At 40.6% G+C, this 26,280-nt stretch overlaps 1 protein-coding gene across 2 annotated transcripts in view; it reads right to left on the bottom strand.

The window, feature by feature from the left end:
- Window positions 1-10,350: 10,350 nt before the first annotated feature.
- LOC145509853 (putative adhesion G protein-coupled receptor E4P) overlaps window positions 10,351-26,280 on the bottom strand; it is a 39,476-nt gene continuing 23,546 nt past the window's right edge. For both annotated transcript variants that reach the window (XM_081499303.1, XM_081499304.1), the window contains 7 exons: window positions 25,270-25,464; window positions 23,271-23,506; window positions 21,693-21,759; window positions 21,034-21,125; window positions 20,010-20,190; window positions 15,949-16,044; window positions 10,351-11,695 (listed from right to left, as the gene is read on the bottom strand). In XM_081499303.1, the coding sequence (XP_081355429.1) occupies window positions 11,585-11,695; window positions 15,949-16,044; window positions 20,010-20,190; window positions 21,034-21,125; window positions 21,693-21,759; window positions 23,271-23,506; window positions 25,270-25,464 (978 nt within the window). In that variant the 3' untranslated portion in view covers window positions 10,351-11,584. The remainder of the gene's footprint in view (window positions 11,696-15,948; window positions 16,045-20,009; window positions 20,191-21,033; window positions 21,126-21,692; window positions 21,760-23,270; window positions 23,507-25,269; window positions 25,465-26,280) is intronic.

The raw sequence follows: 26,280 nt of genomic DNA on the forward strand, positions 1-26,280 counted from the left end.
TTCATTTCTCAAATATTTATTGAGCTCCAACTAGTCTGTTAATCTGCCTTGGGAATACAAATGTTATCCCTGTTCCTAAGACATTCACAGGAGAGAGAAGAAATGAAGGAGATGCTCAGCGTCTACGGAGATGTTACTCACGGGGGTACACGGGTGCTGGGTATATCGGTATTATCATCACATTTCTGTAAATCTGAAACAGTTCTTTTTTACTGAAGTATAGTTGATGTACAATGTTGTGTTAGTTTCTAGTGTAAATATCTATCCTTTTTCAGATTCTTTTCCATTATAGGTTGTTATAAGATACTGAATATAGTTCCCTGTGCTGTATAGTAGGTTCTTGATGTTCATTTTATATATAATGGTATATATCTATTAATCCCAAACTCCTAATTTATTCCTCCACCTTCCCCTTTCCCATTTGGTAATCATAAGTCTGTTTTCAGTACCTGTGAATCTGTTTCTGTTTTGTAAATAAATTCACTTGTATCATTCTTCTCTATATTCCACATAGAGACAATGTCATATGATATTTATCTTTGACTCACTTCACTTAATATGAGAATCTATAGGTCCATCCATGTTGCTACAAATGGCATTATTTCATTCTTTTTTATGGCTAACAGTCCACTGTATACATGTATTACATCTTTGATATCCATTCACCTGTGGATGGACATTTAGGTTGCTTCCATATTTTGACTATTGTAAATAGTACTGCTATGAACATTACAGTGTATCAGTTCAGTTCAGTTCAGTTCAGTTGCTCAGTCATGTCCGACTCTTTGTGACCCCATGAATCACAGCATGCCAGGCCTCCCTGTCTATCACCAATTCCTGGAGTTTACCCAAACCCATGTCCATCGAGTCAGTGATGCCATCCAACCATCTCATCCTCTGTCGTCCCCTTCTCATCCTGCCCCCAATCCTTCCCAGCATTAGGGTCTTTTCCAATGAGTCAACTCTTCGCATGAGGTGGCCAAAGTATTGGAGTTTCAGCTTCAACATCAACCCTTCCAATGAACAACCAGGACTGATCTCCTTTAGGATGGACTGGTTGGATCTCCTTGCAGTCCAAAGGACTCTCAAGAGTCTTCTCCAACACCACAGTTCAAAAGCATCAATTCTGTGGTGCTCAGCTTTCTTCACTGTCCAACTCTCACATCCATACATGACCACTGGAAAAACCATAGCCTTGACTAGACGGACCTTTGTTGGCAAAGTAATGTCTCTGCTTTTAAATATGCTATCTAGGTTGATCATAACCTTCCTTCCAAGGAGTAAGCGTCTTTTAATTTCATGGCTGCAATCACCATCAGCAGTGAGTTTAGAGCCCAAAAAATAAAGTCTGACACTGTTTCCCCATCTATTTCCCATGAAGTGATGGGACCAGATGCCGTGATCTTAGTTTTCTGAATGTTGAGCTTTAAGCCAACTTTTTCACTCTCCTCTTTCACTTTCATCAAGAGGCTCTTTAGTTCTTCTTCACTTTCTGCCATAAGGGTGGTGTCATCTGCATATCTGAGGTTATTGATATTTCTCCCAGCAATCTTGATTCCAGCTTGTGTTTATTCCAGCCCAGCGTTTCTCATGATGTTCTCTGCATAGAAGTTAAATAAGCAGGGTGACAATGTACAGCCTTGACGTACTCCTTTTCCTATTTGGAACCGGTCTGCTGTTCCATGTCCAGTTCTAACTGTTGCTTCCTGACCTGCATACAGGTTTCTCAAGAGACAGGTCAGATGGTCTTGTATTCCCATCTCTTTCAGAATTTTCCACAGTTTATTGTGATCCACACAGTCAAAGGCTTTGGCATAGTCAATAAAGCAGAAATAGATGTTTTTCTGGAACTCTCTTGCTTTTTCGATGATCCCGTGGATGTTCGCAATTTGATCTCTGGTTCCTCTGCCTTTTCCAAAACCAGCTTGAACATCTAGAAGTTCACGGTTCATGTATTGCTGAAGCCTGGCTTGGAGAATTTTGAGCATTACTTTACTAGCGTGTGAGATGAGTGCAATTGTGTGGTAGTTTGAGCATTCTTTGGCATGCCTTTCTTTGGGATTGGAATGAAAACTGACCTTTTCCAGTCTTGTGGCTACTGCTGAGCTTTCCAGATTTATGGTGCATGGATCCTTTCAAATTAGTTTTCTCTGGATATATACCCAAGAGTAGGATTGTTGGATCATATGGTAGCTCTGTTTTTAATTTTAAAAGAACTTCCATATTGCTCTCCATAGTGACTACACCAGTTGATATTCTTACAAATAGTGTAAGAAGGCCCCTTTTTCTCCACAGCCTCTCCAGCAATTTTTATTTGTAGACTTTTTGATGATGGCCATTCTGACCATCATTAGAATGATGAGGTAATACCTCATTGTAGTTTTGCTTTGCATTTCTCTAATAATTAGCAATGAGGAGCACCTTCTGAAACAGTTCTTTTAAAATTATGTTAATTATGTGAAGTGAAGGATGTGTTAACTAATCTTATGGTAAACATTTTGCAGTTATATATGTGTCAAATTATCACACAATTTACTTACACAACATGTAAGTAAACTTAAAGTTACACAATATTATATGTCAATTGCATCTCAGTGAAGCTAGAAAAAATCATTCATGGTCTCTACTCCCTTTCTCTTCTAATTCTGGCTTCTGGCTGATGTTACATCACTGACACTGCTCTGGATGTTTCAGTAGCATCTTTTCGTTCTTTTGTCAATCTGCATTATTGGGGACCGTGTTTGGGATGCTATCAGCCAGTTCATTCTGAAAGAGATTCCTTCTGCTTCTGCACCTGCCAAATTATATAGATTGCTCCGCACATGCACCACCACCCGGGGAGGAGGGAGTGGACAAGAGTCCTGAGAATGTCTCATGTTCTAACTTCCCCTGTGACTTCCTCTCGCTCTGTAGTGTCTTTGTCTGACCTTGGTGTGGGGGTAGAGGAGAGGTCGAAAGAACTGCCTGTATGTGATATTGTATTATGCCCCAGGTCACCTGAGTAACTTTTGAAATTAAAAAAAAATCTTCAATGTGGGAACTACCATCTGACCCACAATTTCATTCCTGGGTATATATCTAAAAAATTTTAAATGCTAATTTGGAAGGATACATGCACCCCAATGTCCATAGCAGCACCACTTAACAACACCAAGACATGGAAGCAATGGAAGTGTGCATCAACAGACAAATGGATAAAATAGATGTAGTATACATATATAATGGAATATTAGCCATAAAAGCGAATGAAATAATACTATTTGCAGCAACATGAATGGACCCAGAGACTATCATACTAAGTAAAGTAAGCCGGACAGAGAAAGGCAAATATCATATGAAACCATTTACATGTGGAATCTTAAAAGAGGGTACAGGCTCACACATATCAAAAACAAACTTATGGTTACCAAAGGGGAAAGGCAGGAAGGAGGGATAAATTGGGAGTTTGGGGTCAGCATATACAGACTACTACATATAAAATAGATAAAAAAAGGACCTACTGTACAGCCCAGGGAACTATATTCAATATTTTGTAATAACCTATATGGGGAAAAAAAACCTGAAAAAAGAATTTGTGTGCATGCAGGCTAAGTCGCTTCAGTCGTGTCCAACTCTTTGCAACTCCATGGACTGTAGACCCCCAGGCTCCTCTGTTCATGGGATTTCCCAGCAAGAATACTGGAGTGGGTTGCCTTTTCCTTATGCATGGGATCTTTCCGATCTAGGGATCTAACCTGCATCTCTTATGTTTCCTGCATTGGCAGGTAGGTTCTTTACTACTAGCACTACCTGGGAAGCCCAAGGGAAAAAAAAAAAAAATATATATATATATATAACCAAATCACTTTGCTGTACACCTGAAACTAACATAACATTGTAAATCTACTATAATTAAATTGGAAAAAGATTTGATATATTTATATATTTTTTATATATATATAGAAATAAACAATGAGCTGGGCTTCCCTGATTGTCCAGTGGTTAAGCCTTGCAATGCAAGGGACACGGATTTTATCCTTGGTCGGGTTTGATCCCACATGCTGCAGAGCAACTAAGCCAGTGTGCTACAACTACTGAAGCCCGTGCGCCCCAGAGCCTGTGCTCAGCAAGAAGAGAAGCCACCACAATGAGACGCACTAGCACCACATCAAAGAGAAGCCCCCACTGGAGGCAACTAGAGAAAGTCCATGAGTAGCCACAGAGATCCACCACAGCCAGTAAATAAATAAATATTTAAAAACATACAATGTGATATTAGCTATTAAAAAAACCAAAAATTTGACATTAGCAGTAACATGATGAATAGGTGGATGAGTTTTAGGGCTCATGAGTGAATATGCTCTGTGTGATACTATAATGATGGACACAGAGCATTACACAATTATGTAAACCCTTGGAATGTACAATACCCAGAGTGAACCCTAATTGGTGAACTATGGATTTGGGGTGACTACAATGTATTGATGCAGATTCATCAGTTTTAACAAATGTACCGCTGTGTGTGGGCCAGTCAGGGACTCTGTGCCTGTGGGCAGGTGGCAGGCACATGGGAATTCTCTATACCCATCGCTTACTTTTTTTGTGAACCTAAAACTGCTCTAAAAAAATCAAAATTTTCTTTAAAAGTCACCCATATCCACAGAATGGTAGAAATAATACACTGACTTTTTCAGCTAGGCACACTTTTATTACATATCCTATTCATTCTCCTAAACATTATATGTGGTAAAAACATTGGATGTGGGAAAACAGGTGAACATAACAAACTCAGGTATTTCTTTTTTCTTTTCTTTTTTTAGTAATGAGTGAGTGAAACAACGAACCTCATCAATTTTGCTTGAAGACACACATACTCACACACATCACACCAAACTTTGTCATTATACATACATATATATATATATATATATATATATATATATATATGTGGGCCTCTCTGGTGGTTCTAGGGTAAAGAATTCACCTGCCAATGTAGGAGACATAGGTTTGACACCAATTTTGGTGTCTATATATATAATAACATATACATATCATATACTAATATATATAGTAGTATTATCATCCTGGCTATGATGATAACTTGCAAGATGATTTTCCAAAACTGGTATTAAACTTTTTAGCACTGTAAAGACAGGCAAGTGTACATTGGAATACACACAATCATACACCACCCCACCCCCAATTCTGTGAGGCTTTGATAACAGAACATAAATTTAGATTGTAAATTGAACTGAGAACATGAGGGCAGGTCAGGACTACATGAGTCATCTATACCCAAATTTTTGTCAAGGGAGAAAAATTGTAAGTCATCTAGTTCCTGTGATAAGTCTTTATTTATTTATTTTTTAAACCTGCATTGTTTTGAATAATTGGGAAAATTTATTTCAAAACTTTAATGACATACCATATATATGCATTCATCTGATATATGTGTGTGTGTATGTGTGTCTTGATGAAGGTGAAAGAGGAGAGTGAAAAATCTGACTTAAACCTCAACATTCAAAAAACTAAGATCATGGCATCTGGTCCCATCACTTCATGGCAAATAAATGGGGAAACAGTGGAAACAGTGACAGACTTTATTTTCTTGAGCTCCAAAATCACTGCAGACAGTGACTGTGGCTGTGAAATTAAAAGATGCATGCTTCTTGGAAGAAAAGCTATGACAAACCTTAGCATATTGGAGAAGGCAATGGCAACCCACTCCAGTACTCTTGCCTGGAAAATCCCATGGACGGAGGAGCCTGGTAGGCTGCAGTCCATGGGGTCGCTAAGAGTTGGACCCAACTGAGCAACTTCACTTTCACTTTTCACTTTCATGCATTGGAGAAGGAAATGGCAATCCACTCCAGTGTTCTTGCCTGGAGAACCCCAGGAATGGGGGAGTCTGGTGGGATGCCGTCTATGGGGTCACATAGAGTCGGACATGGCTGAAACGACTTAGCAGCAGCAGCAGACAGCATATTAAAAAGCAGCGACATACCTTTGCGAACAAAGGTCCGTATAGGCAAAGCTGAGAGTTGGACCGTAAAGAAGGCTGAGCACTTAAGAATTGATGTTTTTGAACTACAATGCTGGAGAAGACCCTTGAGGGTCCCTTGGACTGCAAGAAGATCAAACAAGTCAATCCTAAAGGAAATCAACCCTGAATATTCATTGGAAGGACTAATGCTGAAGCTGAAGCTCCAACCCTCTGGCCACCTGATGCTAGGAGCCAACTCACTGGAAAAGACCATGATGCTGAGAAAGATTGAAAGCAGGAGGATAAGGGGACGACAGAGGACGAGATGGTTGGATGGCATCACTTATTCAATGGACATGATTTTGGGCAAACTCTGGGAGACAGTGAAGGACAGGGAAGCCTGGTGTGCTGCAGTCCAAGGGGTTGCAAAGAGTCTGACACGATGATATGACTTAGCGACAGAACAACAACAAAAGTTAAGCCATGCTAGCCTGGGTTATCTTTGAGCATGATAGCTTAGTGATTTTGTAACTGTATTTACAAGTTTAAGGCAACATTTACTGTACAAAGTGTTCCTTTTTCCTCCATCTGATACATCACAGCAAATAATTCAGGGTGATAGAACAAATCACATTGTGAATGAAAAATTTTGCCTGCCATGTCAGTAAACAAAAGATATTGCAGCCATCCAGATGGTGAGCCCTGATGGAACTCAGGGTAAAAAAAAATAGGATGCCCGCCATCAAGCCCTCAGCCACCGCAGACAACCACTATGAGGAGACTCAGGATGAGAAAGCACAGGTAAACCGAGGTGCATGTCAAAGGAATGATTTCAGTGAGCCCAGACTCTTGCATCTTCCCATATATAGAAAAGCACTAAATTTCTTAACTTGAGATATCTGGTTTTCTTTAATTAACGGTAACTTTTTGATGTTCCAAGGCTTCTCTGATAGCTCAGTTGGTAAAGAATTCACCTGCAATGTAGGAGAACCCAATTCAATTCCTGGGTCAGGAAAATCCGCTGGAGATGGGATAGGCTATCCACTCCAGTATTCTTGGGCTTCCCTTGTGGCTCAGCTGGTAAAGAATATGCCTGCAATGCGAGAGACCTGGGTTTGATCCCTGGGTTGGGAAGATCCCCTGGAGAAGAGAAAGGCCATCCACTCCAGTATTCTGGCCTGTAGAGTTCCATGGACTCTATAGTCAACGGGATTGCAAAGAGTTGGACACGACTGAGCGACTTTCACTTTAAGTCACTTTTGATGTTCCAACTACCTGGTTTTTTATTGCAAAAACTCCTATGTATCTTGGGTCCTGCCCTTGCCTCTTTGGAGCAGTCACTCAAAGTTATTTGAGATTTTTCACCAAATAAAACTTAACTCTCAACTTTCATTTTTTTAAAAAAATTACATTTATTTATTTTTGGTTGTACTGGGTCTTCGTTGCTTCATGGGTTTTCTCTAGTTGTAGCGAGCAGGGGCTACTCTCTAGTTGCAGTGCACAGGATTCTCAAAGCAGTGGTTTCTTTTGTTGCAGAGCACAGGCTCTAGGCACTAAGCTCAGTAGTTGTGATGCACAAGCTTAGTTGCCCTACAGCATGTGGAATCTTCCTGGACCAGGGATCAAACCCATGTCCCCTGCACTGGCAGGCAGATTTTTAACCACTGGGCCACCAGGGAAGCCCAACTCTCAACTTTAAGGCTGAAATTTTTTTTAAATTCAACATCATTGACCTGAATTTATATATCCTACATCCCTGTATTTATAAATTACACTTATCACAATATCTCCTGGATAGATTCCTAGCAAGGAAGGTTTCAAACGGAAGATTTATGAAATCATTAAATTTGGAGAGTTAGTGCCAAATTGTCCTCCTGAAAAATATTTTGTTTTATGCAAGTTCCATCTATGTAAATTTGAAATTGCACAATATAAAAAAATTACTCTATGTGCACACATTGTGAAACCATGTGAATTTCCCTAAATTTTAACTTTTCAAGGAAGAGAAAGTGTGAAAGTGTTAAGTCTCTCAGTTGTGTCCGACTCTTTGTGACCCCATGGACTGTAGTCCACCAGGCTCCTCTATCTATGGGATTCTCCAGGCAACAATATTGGAGTGGGTTGCCATTTCCTTCTCCAGGGCATCTTCCTGACCCAGGGATCTAACCTGCATCTCTTGTGTCTTCTGCTTTGCAGGCAGACTCTTTATCCACTGAGCCATAGGATAAGCCAGCTTTTCAAGAGAAATCACATAATTTCAAAGCCAGGAAGGGAAGTGTTCATACACTCTGGTTATATTGCTACCACATGGAGGAGATATTTGAGCCCCCTAAACAGAAAAGGGACAGAGTCCTTTGTCTATGACCCTAAAAATGCACACAAAATCTCTTCAAATGAATTATGGTGACTCTTGGCGGCTATTTTAACACTTACTGTTGTTACAAGTTTTGTTTATTTTAAAAATTATTTAAAAATTATATTTATGTAAAAGTCCATTTTATTTCTCAGTGAAGCTTTATTTTTTTTTAACTTTTTATTTTGTATAGGAGTTTAACCAATTAACAACGTTGCAATAGTTTCAGGTGAACAGCAAAGGGACTCAGCCATACATGTACATGTATTCACTCTCTCCCAAACTCCCCTCCATCCAAGCTGACACATAACATTGAGCAGAGTTCCGTGTGCTGTATAGTAGGCCCTACTTGGTCATCCATTTAAAATATAAGAGTATGTACTGGCAACCATGGTCTTCCCCGGTGGCTCAGCAGTAAAGAATCCGCCTGCAATGAAGGAACCACAGGAGACACGGGTTCAATCCCTGGGTTGGGAAGATCTCTTGGAGGAGGGCATGGCAAACCACTCTGGTATTCTTGCCTGGAGAATTCCTATGGACAGAGGAGCCTGGTGGACTACAGTTCATAGGGTAGCAAAGAGTTGAACATGACTGAGGAGACTTAGCATGCGTGGGCAACCATAAATTCATTCTCTAAGTCTGTAAATCTGTTTCTTTTTTGTAAGTAAGTTAATCTGTATCTTTTTAGATTTAGTTCTTTTTAGATTCCACATATAAGAGATGTCATAATAAAGATATTTCTCTTTCTCTGCCTGACTTACTTCACTCAGTATGGCAATTTAGAGGTCCATGCATTATTTCATTCTTTTTAACAGCTGAGTAATATTCCATTGTATAAATGTTATTTTTGTTTTTTTAATTGGAATATAGTTGATTTACAGTGTTGTGTTAGCTTCTACTGTACAGTAAAGTGAATCAGTTATATGTATACACACATATGCTCTTTTTTAAGATTCTTTTCCCATGTAGGCTACTACAGAGTATTGAATAGAGTTCCTTGAGCTATACAGTAGGTCCTTATTAGTTAAGGACATACTAACGTCATTTTATTAGTTGCTACCTGGAAATGTTTTTGTAGCTCCACTGTTTCCCTTTTCCTCTCTGCCTACCTTTATGAATCAATGATTTTCCAAGGTGGTATACAGTGATTCCATTTTGTGTGTGTGTGAATCTACTAAATGTTTTTGTTTTTGTGGTTATCCCAAGCCTTCCATAAAATATCTTACAGCTAAAATCATCCATTTAAAGTTGATAGCAACTTAACCCCAGGGCTTCCCTGATACTCAGTTGGTAAAGAATCCACCTGCAATGCAGAAGACCCTGGTTTGATTCCTGGGTCGGGAAGATCTGCTGGAGAAGGGATAGGCTACCCACTCCAGTATTCTTGGGCTTCTATTGTGGCACAGCTGGTAAAGAATCACCTGCAATGTGGGGAGACCTGGGTTCAATCCCTGGGTTGGGAAGATCCCCTGGAGTAGGGAAAGGCTACCCATTCCAGTATTCTGGCCTGGAGAATTCCATGGGCTGTATAGTCCATGGGGTCGCAAAGGGTAGGACACGACTGAGTGACTTTCATTTTCACTAACCCCAATCACACATAAAAGCTCCACTCTTCTTCTTTCCTTTTTTGTCTTTGATATCACAATTACAATCTCTTTTTATATTTGTTAACAAATTAAGGTAGCTACAGTTATTTTTAATATCTCTTCCTTTAGCCTTTACATTAGACTAAATTGTTAACATACCACCATATTACAGTATTATGTATGTGCGTGTGCTCAGTGTTGTCTGACTCTTTGTGACCCCATGGACTGTAGCCCATCAGGCTCCTCTGTCCATGGGATTTCCCAGGCAAGAATACTGGAGTGGGTTGCCATTTCCTTCTCCAGGGGATCTTCCCAACCCAGGGATCAAACCTGTGTTTCTTACTTTTCTTGCATTGGCAGGTGGGTTCTTTACCGCTAGTGCCCCTCGGGAAGCCTGTTGTAATTACAGCATTGGAGTATTCTGAATTTGACTATATGCTTAACTTTGCAGTATGTTCTACACTTTTTTTAAAAAATGAACTATAATTGTACTGTCATTACAATTTAAAATTGTCTTGGAAACATTGTCTGGTCACAAAGTTATCCACACACTTAATAATTCTAATGCTGAAAAACACACCTAAAACCCAACATGTTTGGAAATGAATTTAGAAATAGTAGAACAAAATAAATCAGATCAAATTACTGATGTGATATGCCACACTGTTTTAGTTTGGGAGCATTTATACCAGGACATGGAGATTGTAGGGTAAGGGAGTTAGAGAAGGCAAGGTTCAGAAAAAGAACCAGACCGGCACTTTACAGGAACAGATCACCTTTGATGAGGCGAGAAGGGGCAGCAGCCAGATAAATGAGCTGCTGCACTTACCCAAGAAAAGAGTAAGTATATATAGGCATGTATGTAGAAAGCTACTGTCTTAAGGGGGCCTGTTCTTCACCAAATTTGTTCAGAGTAGTTATCTCTTAAACAGCTGGGGCAAGGAATTTCGGAGATTGGCCAAAGGCTGGACCAGCTGGGAGCTGGACGTAATCAACCTTAATGTCCATTTTTTCTTTGGGTGAGAGAGTTCTTTGTTTTGCATAGAATGGTGGGGAGGACCTGGAGGGGAATTTTAACTCCAGGCTATTTTCAGCCATGTAACTTTCCTTCAGAGATGAAACTGAGAAAATAAAATTATATTTAATCAGAGAATAGGCTAGGTTCAAAAAAGTCTTCGGGCAAAGAAAACTGAAGAGTGCTGGTGTTCTGACCGCAAAATTCTTCCCGGAGACAATTAACCCCTAAGTGGGACTGGTGGTGTCCCATTTTTGCATTGCTAAGCATGAAACCCTCTTTTCATATTAATCCATATGAGAATTATTGAATTATGCAGATGTCCAGAGATGCAAAATCTTGGGGATCATAAAATGCAAAGGAGAAGCCAGACGAGAATCTGTAAGCTGAATCCAGATGTTAGTCAGTCATAGGCAAGTTGGTAATGTCTAGCAGAGGAAAATCCACTTATTTCTGTCATCATTAAGAAGGATTTCTTAACCATTTGATTGCACCTGACACACAATACTGGATTCTGGATCTAAGAATTCTCCCAGGTGTCCCTTTCTTTCTATGGAGAGAGAAACCAAGATGAGGAAATCAGTTAGGACTCATTTGCACAGGCAAGGTCAACAGTGGCATTGGTCCCATCCACACATGACTACAAAGGGGCGCAGTCTACACGCAGTTCAGTTGTGTGTTTTGAGCCAGGAAACACTAACAAGGTGAGGCCCAGGCGGTGGCTGGATAGACACAGAGTCTCTTTTGCAAAAGAATTCCGATGACTTCTCCAGTTTCTCCTATTTGGGGGAAACAAATGAAGAAAAAGCTGAAGGCAAATGAACACCTCAGAAATTCAGCAAAACTTCTAAGCGTGCTTGGAAGTGACAAGCTAGAATTGCCCTACGGTTCAAAGCTCAGTAAATCCAAAGCTAATATCTGAAAAATGTTGCCTGATGTATCAGTAAACAAAGGATGGTACAGCCACACTCAAAGGTGCACCCTGAGGGGACTCAGGATGAGAAAGAATGGGATACGAAGGTAAATAGCTAAGGTGCTTATCCAAGGAATTATTTCAATGAGCCCAGGCTCTTGTGGGTTTCCCAGGTGGTGCTAGTGGGAAAGAACCCATCTGCAAAGAAGGAGACTTAAGAGACTTGAGTTCCATCCCTGGGTCTGGAAGACCCTCTATTCCTGGGTCGGGAAGATCCAGGAGGGCATGGCAACCCACTCCAGTAGTCTTGGCTGGAGGGCTACAGTCCATAGGGTCGCATAGAGTGGGACACGACTGAAGGGACCTGTAGCACACACGCAGACTCTTGCATTTTCCTGTACATAGAAAAGCACTAAATTCCTTAACTTAAAATGTCCCTTAAGTTAATTTCCCTTAATTAACAGTAATCTTTTGCTGTTCTGACTGCCTGATCTTTGTTGTAAAAACTCTTATATAACCTGACTCCTCCCTTGCCTTTTTGGAGCAGTCCCTCAGAGCTCTTCTTGAAGTCCTCGGAAAGTCTGACAAATAAAACATAAATTCTCAACTTTTAGGTTGTGCATTTTTTGTCTTTTTTTTTTACTCAACACCCCATAACACTATCTATGATGGGGTTTAAAATTTTTATCTCTTCACAAACATAAAGTGTTATGGGCTCAGAGGTAAAGAATCTGCCTGCAATGCAGGAAACCTGGGTTTAGCCCCTGGGTCAGGAAGTTCCACTGGAGAAGAGAATGGCAACCACTCCGGTATTCTTGCTTGGAGAATTCCATGGACAGAGGAGCCTGGTGGACTACAGTCCATGGGGCCACAAGTAGTCAGACATGACTGACAACTAACACACACTGTATGCCAGGTAGCATTTGAAGCACTTAACCTATAAGATATTTAATTCTCACGATGAGACAGATACTGTTATCATTCCCATTTTACAGATGAAGAAACTGAGATTCAGAGATACTAAAGTGGCTTGTGCAAGATCACACAGCCTGGAGATGGTAGAATCTGGAGATGGTAGAATCTGGGATCCGAATCCAGACACTTGGGCTCTACATAAACCCAATAGTGATGTATCACTTAAACGCTATAGAGGATTAATGGAGGTTGCAAGCTTGGTTAGGTTGATTATGTGCTACTTATTTATTTATTGTTGGCTCTACCACACAGCATGCAGGATCTTAGTTCTGGACCAGGTATCTAATCCATGCCCCTGCAGTGGAAGCGCAGAGTCCTAACCACTGGACAACCAGGAAAGTCTCTGATTATGTGCTTTTTAGAATGTAACATGTTGTCCAAAGACAGGGATTATGAGACTCTCTTGGGGGGTCTGTAAGGTAGCATTTAACAGAAGGCTTCCAGTATGCTGCTTTCAGTCTTGCATAAATCCTTTGTTCCTCATAGCACCTGAAAGCAGGCGCTGGAGGAACCGCACGCAGGTTCCCAGAATAATAGGAATTTATGCATCTCGTTCGTATGGAAAATAGCTTCTCCATACGGTAAATAGCAGCCATTTACTACTCTTTTCCCCTCTGATACAGAAAGTAACTTTTACAATTCCCTCCCTTGAAAATGATTCTAGCCTCCAGCTTCCTGAATAACTTGTAAGATTTTTTTATCCCTGTCTCTGCTAAAAAGGGTTATCTTGTAAGAGAGTATATATATGCTCAAAATATGCTGAATAAACGCCTTTGTTCCACCAGAACTCTGGTCCCCGTGTCTTTCTTCATCTCTCTCTCTTTCTCTCTCTCTGTCCCCTTCAGGCTGCTCAGCCTCTTTTTTTTCCTTCTCTCACTTTCTTATCGGTCGACTCTGTACCCCCAAGTTCCAGTCCATTAAAGGACCCCCAATAGGGTTAAGACGTTGCCTTTCGATGCAGAGGGTGTGGGTTCGATCCTTGGCTGGGGAGTCAAGATCCCATATGCTTCGGGGCCGAAAAACCAAAACATAAAACAAGCAATATTGTAACACATTCAGTAAAGACTTTAAAAATGTTGTTGCTGTTGTTTAGTCACTAAATTGCATTTGACTCTTTGAGACTCCATGGATTGTAGCACATCAGCCTCCTCTATCCATGGGATTTCCCAAGCAAGAATGTGGACTTTATAGTCTACATTAAAAACTACATAGTTACTGGAAATGCCACCTCCTCAGTTTTTCCCTAACCATTCATTCCATAATAGTCTTTTCCTCACTACCTATCACTATATTCTATTTTAATTCTCTGCATACTCTGTCTCATTGTATGATATTTGTCTTGCCCCTAAAGGTATTTGGTCAATCTCTACTATCTATAAATTTCATTGTTTTGGTCACTATTGTTTTCCTTCTGCCTAGGGCAATGCCTGGCCAGTGGAAATTGCTCACTGGATTTGAGTGTCTTAATTTCTTGTTTTGTTGCTGTTGTTCAGTTGCTAAATCGTGTCTGACTCTTTGTGATCCCACGGGTTTCAGCATGCCAGACTCCCCCGTCCTTCACTATCTCCCAGAGTTTGCTGAAACTCATGTCCATTGAGTCAGTGATACCATCTAACCATCTCATCTTCTGCTGCCCCCTTCTCCTCCTGCCTTCAGTCTTTCCCAGCATTAGGGTCTTAGCATTAGGGAATCTTAATTCCCTCATCAGAGACTGACTCCACGCCCTCAGCAGTGAAAGCATAGAGCCCTAAGATCCCTGGGTCTGGAAGATTCCCTGGAGAAGGAAATGGTAACCCACTCCAGTATTCTTGCCTGGAGAATTCTAGGGACAGAGGATCTTGCTGGGCTACAGTCCCATGGGGTCACAAATAGTTGGACACGACTGAGGACTCAAGTGCCAGAGTCTTAGGGAGGTTCACTGTGCTGTGTGCTAAGTCATTTCAGTTGTATCCAACTTTGTGTGACTCTATGAAGTGTAGCCCACAAGGGTCCTCTGTCCATGGGGTTCTCTAGGCAAGAATACTGGAGTGGGTTGCCATGTCCTCCTACAGGAGATCTTCCCGACTCAGGGATTGAACCTGCATCTCTTACGTCTCCTGGATTGGCAGGCAGGTTCTTTACCACTAGAGCCACCTGGGAAGGGAGGTTCATTATGGCCACATTATTTAAAAATAAACTCTTTCCCAGAGCTTCCCTGGTGGTTCAGTGGTAAAGAATCTAGCTGCAGTGTAGGAGATGCAGGTTTAATTGCTGTATTGGGAAGATCCCCTGGAGGAGGACATGGGAACCCACTCCAGTATTCTTGCCTGAAAAATTCCATGGATGGAGGAGCCTGGAACGCTATAGTCCATTGGGCCACAAAGAGTTGGACATGACTGAGCCACTAAAGAACAACAAAACTCTTTCGGCCTGGTGCATTCCTGATTGCTTTCTAAATTTTTCTCCTTTTTATTTTCTTTTTAAAATTTTAATATAATTTTTAAAGGTTAATTTCCATTTTCAGTTATTATAAAATATTGGCTATATTCCCTGTGTTGTACAATAGATCTCTGAGCCCATCTTATGCCCAACTGTTTGTACCTCCCATGTCCCCACCCCATACAGTGCCTCTCCTCAAGTCCAACCATGAATTTGTCCTCTATATCTGTGAGTCCATTGTTCTGTACTTTTTCTATAGCATATATCATTTTGTAGCACACTGTATAATCTACTTTTGGTGGTTTACTGTCTGTCTACTCCATATTAGAATATCAACTTTCTGAAGGTGAGGATTTTCCCCCAATATCTAAAACAGTGGCTGGCACAAACTAGGAACACAGTTAATTTTTGTTAAAAGAATGTTGTTGAATAAATGTAATATTTCTGTTAAATATCATTGGGTATTTTTTAATGGACTGAAGAGGAAGAAAGAAAGGAAAGAAGGAAGAAAGAGAGGAAGAGGGAAGAAAGGAAGAAAGAAAGGGAGGAAGAAAAAGGGAAAGAAGAGATTTTCTGGATTTGGTCTCAAAACCCAGAAACTTCCACAGCTTAATGCAGAAATCTAATGTAATTGCTCTCTTTTTTTTCAGATCAACCAGGAAGTTCCTAGTAGCAGGAGATACTGAGTTCAGACAAGTACATGCGTTGCAGAAGAGCCCATCTTACCATTTTGGTCTGAGTAGTAGAGCGAAATACCTCAGAGCTTTCAGTTTCACCCCCTTTCAGCACTCCAGTAAACCATCGCTTGAATTCCATCTGCACCTAAGGAATATGGAGGCTTGTGTTACATCCAAAGCTTGGTTTGGGAGAAAAGATCCTAAAATAGGAAATTAAAGGTATAGATGCCAAGACATATTCTCTGCCACCCTTATACTGATTCTTGGTATAATATTGCCATGTTCATGCTGATTCATTTAATTTAGACTGGATTTGCTTGGTTGTTAATGAGGCATTTACTAAATGAAAGGCACCATAAGGATTCTATATAGGATAATAATAATGATGATGTTGATGGTGGTGAGGGTGTTAGTGAAAATGATGATGATGTTGGTATGATAGTGACCATAATGAAGGTGGTGGCAGTGGTGGTGATGATATGATAGTAATAATGATGCAAAGGATTATGGTCATGATGGTGATGATGACAAAGAAGGTAATGGTGGTGTGATGATTACGATGATGAAGGCCTTTATTTATTGAACACTAGCAATGTTTAATGTACTTTATAGACAATGTATCAGTTAATACATTAACCAATGCAATGCAACATTCAGAAGAAACAACAGAAGAAAGATACTTCTCTTACCCTCAATTAAATGTGAAGAAATTGAGACTCTTGGAAGTAAATTGACTTGCCTAAGATCACATAGCCCGCATGCAAAACCTTGTCATTTTTACTTAGAGCCCTGACACTAGACCATCCACTGTGATTCCACGAATTGCCTTCCTTTAACCACATTATCATATTTTTTAAAAGACATCTAAATTCTTAATACTCAACATTAACTTGCATTAAGTTCTATTTTACTTCTGTGTGTGAGGAGTACCAAGCATTAAGGCACTAAAAGATGAAAGAGAAATTTGTAAAGTGTTAAGATGGTCTTTTCACCGCCAGCATCTTAACTGCTGGTAGTTCTACTCAACAGCAAAGGGAAAAAAGCCAGGAAAGTTGTTTCCTGTAGGGTAAGGTGTTGGGAGCTGTTCTGGATCTACTGCTGGATGACAAAGTCACGGCACCACTCAAGAAGAAACTGCAAAGTGGTTTCTCTCCAGGATCGGAACCTTCACTCGTTCCTGTTTCTATGCTTTTGTTGGGGCTAACTCTGTTTCATTCTTTGATGTCTGGAGTTGTAGGGGCTTCCATGATGAGGTCACGAGAGTCCAGAGAGAAGAAAAATGATCCCTTGCCCCAGAGAAACATTCCAAAAATGATTAAACCTACTGGGGCCCCTGGCTGGTGGGTCCCTAACACTCAGCCAGGGAATAAGGCTGTGTTCATTTGGAAAACAAACCCTAAGCCTATTGTGACCTGGCCTCATGAGGAGATCATTATTGATGACTGGAAAACTTGGGTCATGTATCAGGGAAAATTACAGAAACTAAGCCAATTGCCTTTTCTCATAAAGATTGGGACGCTAGAGATATTTGTGCCCCTTAGAATCTAAGTGTAAACAGAAAGAAATATATGAATTGTATTGTAAATAGTTTCAAGGTAAACTGCAAAAGACTTGTCCCTGCCAGAAATAGTCTTGTGGTATGTGGGTAGATGGTAAACAAATCACCACTGACAATGGCTATAGTATGAGGAACTTTTGACCTTAGATGCCGCTGTAGTACTTAACTCACTGAAGCAATACGCTGTATTTGCTGTAGTAGCAGGCTGTACAGAATAAGTAGATGGAATAATATGATTCATAGACTATGTTTTAGTAGAATAAAAATAGGTTTCGGGGTGAACATGTAACCAAAATGTAACAAAGGGCTAGGAACAAAAACTTTTAACACATCTTAGAATCAGGGGATGTTGATCTGAACGAAAAAATATTGTTAAGAGTCATTACGTAGAAGAGCATGTACTATATAAGTAGAAACTGAAAGCAATAAAGATTATGGTCCTTGGGCCATCAAAAAAAAAAAAAACTCGGTTTCTTCCTTCCTCTCGCCAATGCCGTTCATGCTTTGGGTACTCCTGGATCAGCTGGAGCAGGACTCTGGCAGTAAGGAAGTTAGAGAAGGCGAGATTCAGAAAAAGAACAAGACCGGCACTTTACGGAACAGATCACCTTTAATGAGGCAAGAAGGGCCAGCAGTCAGATTAGTGAGCTGCTGCACTAACCCAAGAAAAGAGTAAGGATATACAGGCATGTATGTGGAAAGTTACTGTCTTAAGGGGGCCTGTTCTTCTCCAAGGTTGTTCGGAGTAGTTATCTCTTAAATGGCTGGGGCAAGGAATTTTGGAGACCAGCCAGAGGCTGGGCATAATCAACCTTAATGTCCATTTTTTTCTTCAGGTGAGAGATTTCTTTGTTTTGCATAGAATGTTGGGGAGGACCTGGAGGGGAGTTTTAACTCCAGGCTATTTTGAGCCATGTAACTTTCCTTCATTTCCAATCTTTACCCTACAAAGAGTGAAATTATAATGACCCTCACTGAGAACATGTGTGCTACAAACTACTAAGACATTTGTTTTATGATATCTCATTTAATTCTCAATCCGGTGAGGCAGGTATTGCCGTATTTGCAGATGAGAAAAACCAAGGCTCAGAGAGAGTAAGCAGCCTTCCCAGAGTCACACAGCAACCCAGGTAGTGGAAATACCAGAATTAGAGCTGGTCTTTCTGGGTTTGTGGTAATATAAAATTATGCCAATAAACCAGCACTTTTCCATACAGTGCACCTGACTAGGAGGATTATTCATCCTCTCTCTGACAAATTCAGGTACGGCCATGGGGTCTGCTTTGGCCAATGAAAGAGAGCTGAACTGTGCTTTGCCATAATCTTCTTTCCCTTTGCTGTGAACACACCAATGTTCTACTAATAAATAAGGGCTGCCCCTTCAGCCTCCATCATAGAATGAAGACAATACATATCAAACCACAGCTATGTAGCATAGGCAAGAAATAAGCCTTTGTCATTGTAAGCCACTGAAATCAGAGGGGGATGAGCTAACTGTTACTACAGCAGAATCTCCCTTATCCAGACTGATATGTGTTCTGCTATGAATTAAATTGTGTCCCCCGAAAATTCATATGTGAAAGCCCTAATCTTCCCAATGTGATTATATCTGGAGGTATGATCTTGATGGAAGTGATTAAGGTTAAATGCGGTCATAAGCTCCCAGGTGGTGCTAGCGGTATAGAACCTGCCTGCCAATGCAGGAGACATGGGAGACTCGGGTTCAATCCCTGGGTCAGGAAGATCCCCTGGAGGAGGGCACAGCAACCACTCCAGTATTTTTGCCTGGAGAATCCCATGGACAGAGGAGCCTGGTGGGCTACAGTCCATGAGGTTGTGGAGAGTCGGACACAACTTAACCAACTTAGCATGCATGAGGTCATAAGCATTGAGTCCATGTTCAATAGGATTAACAACATCCTTAAGAGACCTGAAAAGTCTCATTCTCACTCCCATGTGAAGACACTTTCAGAAAGTGACCATCTACCAAGAAGAGAGTTGCCTTCAGAGCCCAAACATACTGACACCCTGATATTAGGCATCTGGTCTCCCGAACTGTGAGAAGATAAATTTCTATTGATCAGATCACTCTGTCTATGGTATTTTTTATGGCAGTCACCAGCAGACAAATGTATGCAACTTTCTTATAATTCTAAAATTATTCCAAAATAAAAAAGTTTACTTAAAAAGAAGTTATTAATAACTAGAGTAACAATCTGTTTTTTTCCATATGGCAGATCCAGATTGCAATAATGAATGGATGAGACTCAGAGCACATGGTTTACCCAAGAAGCACCTAAACCTTCTTCCTAGAATCAAGGCAACTCCAAAAATATAAGTATACAAAGTCAGAGAGAAGATGCCCTGGAGAAGGGAATGGCTACCTGCTGCAGTATTCTGGTCTGGAGAATCCCATGGACTACAGTCCACAGGGTTGCGAAGAGTCAGACATGACTAAGCAACTTTCACGAGGTTAGAAGGGCGAGGATATGAGCAACAATTCAACAAGACTTTCAGATTAAGCTGGTGAGACACAAAATGATTTGCCTTACCTGGCAATTAAGAAGACAGTATACCACAAAAAGCAAAATCCCCTGTAGGACATTGATGATGGTGAACATGTAGGCAATGATTGATCCAATGGTCTTCCCAACTTCTTCAACCAAGAAAAAACCAAGACCCCAAGAACATCCCAGGATAAACAGCTGAGAGATGGCTTTAAATGTCATGACTCTGAAAAAGGAAAACAGATTAATACCTCTCATTTATCACTACATAGTGTGCACTGCACTAAAGGCTTTAAGCAGGTTCTTTACCACTAGCACCACCCGGGAAGCCATCTCATGCATTACCTTAGTTAAACCTCACGAAAAGCTCATGTGGCTAAGTGTCTTTCTTGAAGTCATGCAACTTGAAGAAGGCAGAACCCAATTTGTTTTTTCTTTTGAAATTAAAAGTAGTTTTTTAAAATTTATTTTTAATTGGAGGATAATTGCTTTACAATATTGTATTGGTTTCTGCTATACATCAACATGAATCAGCCATAGGTATGCCCCTTCCCTCTTCAACCTCCCTCAGACCTCCCACCCCATCCCACCCCTCTAGGTTGTCACAGGGTACCAGATTTGAGCTCCCTCCATCATATAGCAAATTCCCACTGGCTATCTATTTTACATATGGTAATGTATATGTTTCAATGCTACGTTCTCTATTCATCCCACTCTCTCCTTCCCCTGCTGTGTCCACAAGTCTATTCTCTGTGTCTGCGTATCCCTGAACCTAGACCCTTTTATACAGAGTGAAGTAAGTCAGAAAGAGAAAAACAAATATCTCATATTAATGCATACATGTAATCTAAGAAGATGGTACTGATGAAACTTTTTGCACAGCAGCAATGGAAAACCTAACGTTTATGACCTCTGAGAATAATGCTTTTTCTCACTCTTGAAAATTATTCCTCTGCAAAGTCTTTTACCTGGAAGTTTTATACCTTATTTTTGTATGGGTGGTCCCAGAAAATGTGGTCCTATAGGAAAAAAATCTATGGGTACCACTAATTCTGGTATGCATTCTTACCTGGTGTTCTGAATGGTGGAAACTTCTTTATTAAGGGAAGAAAGTTTGCTTCTCAAAATCCACAGAACTTGGAAGTAGAACACCAAGTTTATCTGTGGAAACAGAATGGAAAATTGACTTGGAACTGTCTTTTGAAGCTATGTCATGCAACCCAACTTGAGGCAGACCTAAGAATCTTTTCCCAAAATATACTGGCTTTATAAGGGTGGTGATATGCACATAGGCTCTGGTCTTTTATACAGCACAGACTATAGAACCCATAGCATCTGATGGTTGATTAGCATGACTGTATAATTTATCATTCAAGCCAGGACACTTTAAAAGTGAAAGGCTGCTATTCATATCTATACCAGGATGATGGATGTAATCAGGAATTTCTTGGCAAACAGAAAAATGTTCTATGCAAAGTGACTATTTTCTAAAGGTTTGTCAAATGAACAAATACTGGATTTTTAAAAGAAATCCCAACAGAGGGTTATGTTATATCAGAGGAACCAGGGAGCTGGGGGAAGCCGAGGAAAGACATGTGAAGACAGTATTTCCAGCAAGAAGGGTTGATTACATTAGGCTGTATTTCCTTATCACATCTCATTTCCACTTTAACAGATAAGAAACACACTCTGTGTTTGGCCAGTAAATATCAATGGTCGGTCACCTACCAAGATAATGAGTGCTACTGGTCCCATGAAGCTCCAGATGAACCCTTTATCAAATTTGAGCCAGCAGCTGTTGAGAGAAAGATAAGCATTAGCTGCTGATTTCTTAGGAGAAAGCAAAGGAGATGAATTCAGGCTGCTGTAGCAATATCTGAGCAGTGTCCATACCCGTTTAGTTCAGATCTGAATCTTAGGTGGAATTAAACATGGGTCCTCATTTCTTGCAATTGCTGTGACTATATATCAAGTCTTGAAGTCAGATAGTATTATCAGTCCTCTGACTTTGCTTTTCTCCTTCAATATTGTGTTAGCTATTCTGGGTCATTTGCCACTCCCTATAAACATTAGAACCGGGTTGTCAATATCCACAAAATAATTTTCTGGGATTTTAGTTGGGAATACATTCAATCTATAGATCAAGTTGGACTTCTTGACAATATTGAGTCTTCCTGTCCATAAACATGGACTATCATTTCATTTATTTGAATTTACTTTGATTTCTTTTATCAAAGTTTTCATCACATAGCTCTCATAGTAAAGATTAAATGAGATAATGTGCATACATTTTTTAATACATTTCCTGACAGAATTAAAGATCAATGACTGTAGCTAATAACGTAATCTAATACCATGTGAAAGTGAACTGTGAAAGTCTTGTCTGCATCTTTGCAACCCCATGGACTATAGAGTCCATGGAATTCTTCAGGCCACAATACTGGAGTGGGTAGCCGTTCCCTTGTCCAGCGAATCTTCCTGACTCAGGAATCGAACCTGCATTGTAGGTGGATTCTTTACCAGCTGAGCTACCAGGGAATCCCAATAAATGTATTCTAATAATGTGCTATGCTTAGTTGCTTGGTCATGACTGACTCTTTGCAACCCGATGGACTGTAGCCTACCAAGCTCCTCTGTCTATGAAATTCTCCAAGCAAGAATACTGGAGTGGGTTGCCATGCCCTCTTCCAGGGGATCTTCCCAACCCAGGGATTGAACCCAGGTTTCCCACATTACAGGTGCATTCTAATAATAATGATTGCTAAAATAAGAGAGTAAAAGTAATAATTTTCAGCTACAAAAACTATCAACATTAATAATCAAGCATATTTCATGTACCAAGCACTCTAATGCCCAATGATTTGTATTCTGTCATAGTTTATATTTGCAAAGATAGTATAATTTATCAATATAATTTATTCTGAAAGAGGACATGACAATATGAAACTGATAAAAGTAAGCAATTATCAATACTCAGTAGGCAGAAAATCTCCCATACTTGATTCTATTCCAAGGGTTACAACTATGGCCCACAGGCCAAATCTCGTCCACTCTTTGTTTTTGTAAATAAAGTTTTATTTAAACACAATCACATCCATTAATTTACAAATTGTCTATTAACACTACAGGGGCAATGTTGAGTAATTTCCAAAAAGACCATATGGCTTGCAAAACAATAACAGTTACCATCTGTTGTTTTTCTTTTTTTTTAATAGAAAGTTTGCCAACCCCTCTCTACCCCACTGTTTCAGATTTTGTGTTGGTAATGGACACCACTTCCACCATGAATGCACTCATCATGCTTACTGAGTATACGTTCCATAATTCTTGTGTCCTACTGTTGCCGACACAGCCACAATCAGAGCTGGGACCCCGTAGCCTACAGGGTACATAAACCTCTTCTTGAATCTGCTTGCACTGGTGTAGTTGGCCACCTTGAGGTTCCTGACAGTGAGGAAGAGGTGCAGCCCTTCGAGGAACATCCAGGTGAAGGCAGCCAAGTAGAGGTAATGCAGTACACCTGCGATGACCTTGCACAGCACCTGGAGGGGAGAGCTGAGTTAGGAACATGGAGCTGATGTGGTCTGTACCTGATTATACCCTTGCCTGCATGCATGCCAAGTTGCTTCAGTTGGGTCCAACTCTTTGCGACCCCATGGACTGTAGCCCACTAGGCTCCTCTGTCCATAGGATTCTCCAGGCAAGAATACTGGAGTGGGTTGCCATGCCCTCCTCCAGGGGTCTTCCCCATCCAGGGATCAAACCTGCATCTCTTATGTCTCTTGCACTGGCAGGCAAGTTCTTTACCACTAGCACCACCTGGGAAGTCAAATTATATCCTTAGCACTTATTACTTCCTGCATGCTAGCCTGGAATTTCAATTCTTACACTTGTGCCATTTTGCTTAAGGGCAACACATCTTCTACGGACTTCCACCAACCATTGAACTCTGCCTATCTCGTGCATGGGGCAAGCCAGAAGTGCCAAGAAATGAATGCCATGGGTGAAAAGTGAAAGTGTTAGTTACTCAGTTGTGTCCGACTCTTTGTAACCTCATCGACTGTAGCCTGCAAGGCTCCTCAGTCCATGGAATTCTCTAGGCAAGAATACTGGATTGGTAGCCATGTTATTCTCCAGGAGATCTTTCCATCCCAAGGATTGAACCTGGGTCTGCTGTATTGCAGGCAGATTCTTTACAATCTGAGCCACTGTGGGAGCAGCACTCAAATCCATAATAGACAAGAGTTAGCAAATCAGTACTCCATTGACCTTGCCTTTTGGGGGGGGGGGTTATGGTTCATTTTGTTTCAGCTTGACTGGGCTAGGGCATGTCCAGATAACTGATAAGACATTATTTCTGGGCATGTCTGTGAGGATGTTTCTGGAAGAGATAAGTATCGGAATCAATAGACTGAATAACAAAGATGGCCCTCACCAATGAGGATTGGCATCATCCAATTTGTCAAGGGCCTGAATAGAACAGAAAGTTGGAGAAAGGGAGCATTTGCTCTCTCTGCTTGAACTGGGACATCCATTTTCTCTAGCTCTCAGACATCAAAGGTCATGGTTCCAATAAATTTTATTTATGAAATGTATGGCAGAAACCAGCAAAGTCACATCCACCAAAATGCCAAGCCTCCATCTACCCTCTGTTTGTCACTAGGACTCGACTTACCAAGCAGAGACTACATTTCCCAGCATTTCTTGCAGTTAGTTTGACCATGTGACTGGATTCTAGCCAATGGGATTTGAGAGGTCCATATAAACACCTCTACTAGGACTCCACCACGCTCTTTCTCTTTCCACTTGGTCAAAATGGAAAGAATCTCAGGATGACCTTGGAAGCTGTATATGGAAGATGAGAGAGCCTCCCTTGGCCTGAGGTTGGAGGAGAAATACATTTTACACCTGTTCACTCACCCTCTACTGACCCACAGGGGAAAATGAACTACTCTTGTGATAAACCACTGATATTTTATAGTTTATTTGTTGCAGCAGCTATTGTAATCCTAACTAACACCATCAGTCTGACACACAAACATTTTGCTAAATAACCCCTCAGAAATTATGGTCATTGGCACAGCACTGTAAATCAACTATACTTCAATTAGAAAAATACAATTTTAAGAAAGAAATTATGGGTCTTGTTCAAAATTATACAGAGAGATGAAATGGGAACTCTTGCTTTTTGCCCTACACAATCATTGGTGTTTATCATCATTCATCCCATCTTTCCTCCAAACTAATTGGCTAGATTGGATTAAGACCACGAAATAAATAATATGTTAATAACATGTTAACCTACCTCAGGTTCAGTTTGATCAATTCCTACGAGGAAGAGGAGGTGGGCCAGAAACAGGCAGATGGAGAGCTGCAGGTGGAGGGTAGTGCTGGTGTTCTGGATGGACCGACACAGGAGGAAGGTGAGGGCTGCCAGGAGGAGGCAGAGCAGAGAGAGGCTCAGCCCCACATAGGTGATCATGGTCAGCACTGGATCATCCTAGGAGACACCAAAGGAGGAATCTATTATTCCAGCTCTATAGGTATATTCCTGATGGAGCATCAGATGGGCTTTCCAGTTCAGCTCCCAAAGAATGACTTAATCTCTCTGAGACTTGGTGATTCCCTCTTCAAAATACAGGCAGTTATAGCATTTACCACACAGAGCTAGACCAGCACTGACAAATGGAAACAGATGAGCCATGTGCACAATTTTAAATTTTCTAGTAGGCATATTTTTGAAAATGTCAAAAGAAACAAGTCAAATTGATTTAATAGTATATGTTCAAAATACTGGGCTTCCCAGGTGGTTCTAGTGGTAAAGAACCTGCCTGCCAATTCAGGAGATGTAACAAGCAGGTTCAATCGCTGGATCAGGAAGATCCCCTGGAGGCAGGCATGGCAACCCACTCCAGTATTCTTGCCTGGAGAATCCCATGGTCAGAGGAGCCTGGTGGGCTATAGTTCACAGGCTACACTCACAAGAATCAGACACGACTGAAGCAATTTAGCACTCATGTACACTTGTTCAAAATACTATCAGTTCAATGTGTTGAATGTCATATAATTAATATAATAATATAACAAAAATATAATCAGTTCAAATTACACTCAGTGTATAAGTTATTAACGAAATAGTTGGTACCCTTTTTCCTCCATATTCAGTCTTTGAAATCCAGTGTGTACTTTACACTTACCAAGCATCTCAATCAAATTCTATATTTTAAAGCGCGAAAGTAAAGCATGGTCCCACCAAACAACAAAGTTGTATTTAGTGGAAAAATATTTTATGCTATTTCTTAATTTAAATACATTC

This window comes from Giraffa tippelskirchi, chromosome 6, assembly GCF_054371585.1.
Source record: "Giraffa tippelskirchi isolate mGirTip1 chromosome 6, T2T-mGirTip1v1.2.pri, whole genome shotgun sequence".
Lineage (NCBI taxonomy): Eukaryota > Metazoa > Chordata > Mammalia > Artiodactyla > Giraffidae > Giraffa > Giraffa tippelskirchi.